At 38.4% G+C, this 6955-nt stretch overlaps 1 protein-coding gene across 2 annotated transcripts; it reads left to right on the top strand.

Moving 5' to 3' along the window:
* The first annotated feature begins 1383 nt into the window (after nucleotides 1–1383).
* LOC104424901 (protein MAK16 homolog A) lies at nucleotides 1384–6565 on the top strand. Of its 2 annotated transcripts, none has more exons than XM_039304343.1 (10): nucleotides 1384–1525; nucleotides 2339–2526; nucleotides 2628–2737; nucleotides 2982–3100; nucleotides 3189–3286; nucleotides 3834–3921; nucleotides 4008–4139; nucleotides 4300–4414; nucleotides 4653–4795; nucleotides 6115–6565. In XM_039304343.1, the coding sequence occupies exons 2-10, from the start codon at nucleotides 2465–2467 to the stop codon at nucleotides 6157–6159; spliced, it is 912 nt and encodes a 303-aa protein (XP_039160277.1). In that variant the 5' UTR covers nucleotides 1384–1525; nucleotides 2339–2464; the 3' UTR covers nucleotides 6160–6565. The 2 variants fall into 2 exon arrangements, with proteins under 2 accessions (XP_039160277.1, XP_039160276.1); XM_039304342.1 differs by having other exon boundaries at nucleotides 4300–4420.
* Nucleotides 6566–6955: the final 390 nt, after the last annotated feature.

Here is a 6955-nt window from a genome sequence, read left to right as displayed (position 1 = left end):
AAAGAGAAGAACAAGATAGAAGAAAACATTTGTGTTTTTGTTGTGACGCTAATGATAAGTCACGGATCATACCGATTCAACTAGACATACTTCAGATTTGATCATCCGGGATTTGTGTACGATGTTGTATTAGTCCACATAAAGCGTAATCTGATTTTCTAATTGGAGATTATTGTTTATTAAAAGTTGTTTAACGATTACGAGATTAACAAAGAGAATGGCATATTGAGCCGCTTTCGCATTCAATCTGATTTTGTAATTGGAGACCATTATCTCTCTAATGGTAGCTATCGAATGATTCAGATTATCAAAGAGAATGGCATATCAAGCCGCTTTCACATTTGCCTTCCCGTCTCGATCTAAGGGTTATATTGATGAATAGTTTTGACGTAGCAGTCCATTTATAGGATTCTATTCTGCACACAATTGGTGAAAGCTTGAATTTTTTTAGGGTTGGAGAGTATTGAGTTTGGGATTCGATCCTCGTGAGCATTACACACACGTGTACAAAGAAGAGAAAAAATTCGTGTCTTTGCTGCGCCACTAAGGATAGGCCACGGATCATACAAATTCGACTAGACATACTTCGGATTTGGTCATCTGAGATTTGTGTCCGATGTCGTATCAGCTTGCATAAAGTGTAATTTGATTTTCTAATTGAAGGCCATTATTTACTCATACTTGTTTAATGATTATGAGATTAAAAAAGAGAATGGCATATTGAGCCACTTTTGCATTCAATCTGATTTTCTAATTGGTGATCATTATTTATTCATAGTTGTTTAATGATTAAGAGATTAGCAAAGAGAATGGCATATTGAGCCGCTTTCACATTCTTGCTCTCATCTCGACCTAAGCTTTATATTAATGAATAGTTCTCACGCCGAACTCAATTTAGAGGATTCTATTCTACGTCCATCAGTAGAGGCCCGATTTTTTTCATAAATGATCTTATCTCATAGATGTGAATACAATGAAGAAATGGTTCCCATCAAATTTTCACGAGCAATTAATCGGAACAGTGCTTGCACTTCATGATCTAAACACGCCTTGTGACAATCAAGATCACGCCAGTTAATTAAAATCCTAATTCAAATAGTAAAGAAATAATTTGGCAAAAGTGTTGCTAATCAATCGATGCGTTTGCTTAGCCGGATCGAGATTAGAACTAATCGCAATGTAATTACAGGCATCATTAGATTAGGTTGCCTTCTGCGTGGGCCAAATCTCATTGATCGGGCCGGATTAGCCTATCGGGCTCAGATCGCGCCGAGCCCGATAAGCCATCTAGGCCCGATAATCTCGGACAAGGTGAGCCCGGCCCGCGAGCACCGTTTGACTCCTACACCTCCTCCGCTGCTTCGTCTCCCTCCGCCTTCGCTTCCTCTCTGCCTGGTTCGGCCGCCGACAAGAAGGAAAGCGGCGCGGTTTCTCCCTGCCTCTCGGCGACATTCTTTTGTCGGAGAAAAGCTCGAGACTTGGGTTTCTGCTCGTTTCGAGAACGCAGAGTCATTCGTCGAGCTCGGTACGTCTTCTTGCTTCTTCCCCTTTGGTTCTGTATATCGTGATTAGGCTCTGTTTGTTCACACATTGGTCCATCTCTCCGTATAAAGGTATGTGTAGTTCGGTGTGCATGATATGAAGGAAGAAGCGGAGGTTTCGGGGTCTTGGGTCGTCTTTTTCTCTCCCTCTTTTGCGTGAAAAAAATCCGGTCGTCCTCTGTATTGGCGAACTTTTGGGTAATCTTGCGCGTGCTTCGTTCCGGAAGTTTTGAGCTTTCGACTTTCAATGTGTATGTGCTCAAACGTTTGAATTCTGATTGTTTGGTTGGTTTGGTTTATGCTCAGCATAGGAATTGTGCATTCTCGTTGTTTCGACTTGGGTTGTTTAGGAGATTCGTTTGTTATTTGATTATAGCGTTTCGGTCACTGAATTTTCATATTTTTGTTATCAAAGGTGATTTACTAATAAAAAGCGGTAGGAAGCGTGCCCCAAATAAAAATTAAGCGAAGGAGAGTCGCACAAGCTTGAGTTTGAGCTCGATTATGAGTTTTGCAAAGATTGAGTCAGGTTAATTCAAGCTTGCTAAATATATTTTCGTGTCAAGTGCAAGCACGGAAAGTGATTTAGAACTTGAGAGTATTGAGTTTATGAGTCAAGTCAAGTTCGAGCTTCTGATTTGTGTACTCATTTTTGTGTGTATGCGTGTTCGAGTTAAGTATATGAATCGAGTCAAGTTTGATTATCTGATTTTGTCCACTCAAATCAGCTTGATTTCGACCTTATATCAAGGATGCCGTTGTGATCTACTAATAGAAGGGCATATCTGCCCTTGCAGGTTTCTTGCCCTCCTACAACAAGGTGAGGTGCGAAGAGGTTAATCTGAAGAACCTCAAACGCTAGAGATCTAAAGCCATACAAGCAACTGAATAATTGGGTTGAAGAACGAATTTTTTAGTCAGAGATGCAGCACGATGAGGTTATCTGGCAAGTCATTCGGCACAACCATTGTAGTTATATGGCCAAGTGAGTTCGATTAACCCGAAATGATCTCATCTTATCACGTTACTTCTCCTTTCCAACTTGAGCAAGAATTACCTGTAGTTGCTTCTAATTTGATCTCACAGGATTACCGCTGGAATATTCTGTCGAAATGAATACAACGTAACAGGGATTTGTAATAGGAGCTCCTGCCCTCTAGCTAACAGCCGCTATGCTACTATCCGTGACCATGACGGTATTGTGTTTTAACTGTCCTCATGACAGGGATTTTTTTAAGTTCTCCCATGTCTTTCAAAATCCTTAATAGTATATGGTATCAACAAACTGGTTTGACATGAGATTTTTAGTTCCAAAGTTATTTTGATTGCTTCGGCAATTGATTGCTTTTTGCTTTGACTTTAAACTAATCTCCAAGTATTTCTTCTTCTTCTTCTTCTTCTTCTTCTTCTTCTTCTTCTTTTCTTGGGTCTACTATGCAGGTGTCTTTTACTTGTATATGAAATCAATAGAAAGGGCTCACATGCCTGACAAATTATGGGAAAGAGTGAAGCTGCCAAGAAATTATGAGAAGGCCCTTGAGATTATTGATAAGCATTTGGTATTTTGGCAATTTAGCTTTGCAGCATGACAGATTGTTTTGCTTTGTTCTGGCCTTTCACTAATTGCTTCGACTCCTCTGCTGGCAGATGTATTGGCCGAAGTTTCTTGTTCATAAGACCAAGCAAAGGTTGACCAAAATGACTCAAATGCGCATCCGAATGAGAAAGCTTGCTCTGAAAACTAGGTTCAAAACCCCTTCCTGCATTCGGCTGCTCTATCATAGGATGTGTTTTTATGATAAACTGAATCTCTTAATCTTCTGTGTGGCTATTTGATGGCACTTCTCAATTTAATTTGTAATATGGTGATTGTAGTTGTGTTTCATCTAGAATTTGTTATTTCTCTTGAACTTGTCATACTGTAGGCTCAGATGTGAGCAAAAAGAACTATTATTCAAGTGAATGTTTGCGTGTCAGATTTGGTGATATGATGAATCTCTTTGTCAAACAATATTATCTTTAGCATCGAATAATTCTAGGTTTCTCTACAGCTCTCTTATGTCGATTTCAGTTTTCTCCGAAATTTCTGTACAGTAAATATCTTATGTGTTGCCTTATGCTTATATCATGATTGTGAAATCACAATTCACAAGGTCGTTGCATTTGCATTTGTGAAACTCCCTTGTTCAAGAACCTGCAGTGGACATGGCTATTACTGCTGTTTGGTCTGGTCCTTTGGGGCATCTCCTCTGTTTCAGCTTTATACTTCAACACGCCTTTCTTTCCTAATAGGGAAAAGATTATGACGACACCGAGGAAAGAAAAGAAGAGAGAGGCTAGAAGGGAGGAAAAAGCAGAAAAAGCAGCAGTTTTGGAAAAGGTTGGTTGGGTACACCTTTATAACCATAGAAGTGCCTCACCCATTATATCACCCAAGATTTTTACTTATTGTTGGCTTTGCTGCAGAGTATTGAGAAAGAGCTATTAGAACGCCTAAGGAAAGGAGTGTATGGTGATATCTACAATTACCCTGTCAAAGAGTACGAAAAAGTCCTCGAGATGGATTCTTTGCAGGCTGCCAATGAAGATGAAGAGGAGGTATACTATTTTTTTAAGGAACAAGTGTTACTTTTGTTGTTTGAGATGGTACTTATGGCTTCATTAAAACAGTGTTTCTGTATGGAACAATCAGAAATTTTGCTTCTTGCGAGAGTTCATCATTTGATGATTACACAATCGATATTTCTGGAATGAGCAGGAACCTGAGATAGAGTATGTGGAAGGTTACGATGAACTGGAGGAAGAAGTAGAAGATGATATTGAAGATTTTGGTGGTCTTGCTATAAATAGAGTTCGTGCAACTGGTGACAATGGTGAAGGTTCTTTCTATACCTAGATAAAATGTGTTCACTTAGTGTTTGAATATTCATGTGATCATTTTTTTCGAGAGCTGTAACCTTCTTTTTCTTCTTCCTTTTCCATTCTTTTTGGTTTCTTGATGCATTTATGTTTTGCTTTGCTTCATTCCCTTAAAAATTCACATGAGACAAGAGGTTCTTAGAGGACTTATGCTGGATCCAATTAGTGGAGCTAATTATATTTTTTATACAGATGAAGATGGTGACGAAGATGAAGATGATGATGCAGAAGCTGATCGGAAGAGAGGAAAAAAAGAATCCTCATTGGCTTTAAGAAATGTTGAGAAAGGTGACGCTGTTTCTAAGCCCAAGAAAAGAGCTAAGGTTCTTGTTGAGGTGAGAGCATCGTTTTGAATTGTCAAATCTGCTGTCAATATAGACATTTGTTCACAATAAGCATGTGTTTTGTATTAGTAGTGACAAATTTAAGTTCAGTTGCCAAGGAATGAGACTTTTCTATTGGTAGTGACAAATTTATAGTTCAGCTTTCTTTTATACATGGAAATCACTTTGGGCAGAAGTGTTAGCTAGTCTCCAATGCTTTTGAGTGGCATCGTGCCATGACCAACCTACGTCATCTTCCAATATATTCTCATGAAGTTCCCATACATCATGATTGTGGTTGAGTGTTCATTCTTTTCTTGGGGGTTATTATCTTCTTTAGCAGAAATGAAAGCTTTTTAGGTTAATTACCCTTTCTACCAAAAAAAAAAAAGAAGCTTTTTAGGTTATGATTCCAAGTATTCTAATGGCATCCTCTTTCCTGAGGAGAAAACTAGGAAAGGTAATTCAACCCACTCCTTGGAGGCTGTCTTGATAGGATCATGCCATATCATGTGATTAAATAATTAACTTCTTCTCTAGGCTGATATCTAGTGAAGGATGCAAGGGATGGTGCTTACTACTGTTATGTCCAAAAGTTACTTTAATAGTTTACGGTGCAGCAGCAGATTTACTGTTCATGGTAACTTTGATTAGGCTTTAGTTACTTTACTTAGGCTATCAAGAGGTCTGTGGTTCTACCTTTTGCTGGGGACTCCTTCGATCTCACCTACTGTTGGTACGGTTCACACAGCTTAGGATGTTTTCCTGTTCCATGGACCTTTGCGGATGTGGTTCTCCATTTGGAGTTTTGATGGGGAAGGGGACAGAGAGGGGGGAAGAGGGTTTCACTAGCTTGAGGATGGGTTTAGTTACGGGATTAGTCGGATGTTGTATGTGCTCTGTAGTCAGGATGATAAAATGAATATAATCTATGTTATTGAGTCGAGGGAAAATTCTAGTTATGGTTTTTCTTTGGCCATCTATATATGGTCAATTTACTTGGATGGGAAATTGTTTTCTGTTCATTATGGAAATTGGCTCGTTCCTTTCGTAGGTTGGTATTGAAATAGTGCTGTGTTAGTCTAGGATTGTTAACCCCTTCATAAGCAGTAAATGCCCATGTAGAATTCAATTAGTTTGTCCTACTCTTCTTCTAGATTTCTGTCTGACATGGTTAAATGGCTATTTTCATGAATTATACTCATAATGGAAATAATAATGAGAATCGTGAAAGCTGTGTCTGCGCTTGCGTTTTTTATTATGTGGTTTACAATTTATTAATGGATCTCATGCCAATATCAGTGTCTGAAACCGGTTCTTTTGATTGGCAGGTTGAACATGAAAATGCAGATGAAAGACAAGCTGCAGTTCATTGAGGGCTCGCTTCAACCGTCTTGTTTCTGTCTGGCCTGGTAACCCAGATGGGGGAGGCTGTCTTGGCTTTGAAAGTGTATGGCATACTTTTCAGAGTAGCAAAAGAAATGTTACCATGAAGTTTTGACCGAAATTAATGGCGGTTCTGGGTAATGTATTGTATCTATGTTCCGCTTCTCCCCGATGTTCTTGCTATCTTGTTAAGACAGGAGGTATTATAGGTCGTGAAAAAGATCGAAACTCATGAGCAGAGAACCAGCATCCAGTGGATGCACGTTGCACCAATACTTTCCTACTGACCTATGTTTTTACCTTTGGCTTTGATGGATAGGTTGAGAACTGTGTTGTTCCTGACCTCTTCTTCAATTATTTTTATATGTATCTTAGGATTGATTTCTTTTTCTCCTCCAGTGGAATTTTATTATATTGAATTGATGCATTCTAGCTGCGGCACTCTATGGGTAATGAATATGCAATCATAGAGTTGTTCAATCTTTTAATCTTTTATTTACGGTTGAGTGTTTGGAGTTTACGAACATATACAGGTATTGAATATGGGATCATAGATGTGTTTTCGTATTATGTTTAAACAGTTGAAACGTATACGTATATCTTCATTTTTAAATCTGAGATCCAAAGGGACAATATAAATTAAGTAGGAATTATAAAGTGGCACAACAAAAGGAGCATTGCCTTGTCCAAATTGGGAAAAGTATTAAAAAAAGTCCTAAATTCATTTTATTGATATCAATTCAATGTTAAATTTTTTAATTTGATTAATTTAATTCTTAATCTTTT

This window comes from Eucalyptus grandis, chromosome 11 (genome assembly GCF_016545825.1).
Source record: "Eucalyptus grandis isolate ANBG69807.140 chromosome 11, ASM1654582v1, whole genome shotgun sequence".
NCBI classification, from domain to species: domain Eukaryota; kingdom Viridiplantae; phylum Streptophyta; class Magnoliopsida; order Myrtales; family Myrtaceae; genus Eucalyptus; species Eucalyptus grandis.
This window is presented reverse-complemented; position numbering and strand designations above follow the sequence as displayed.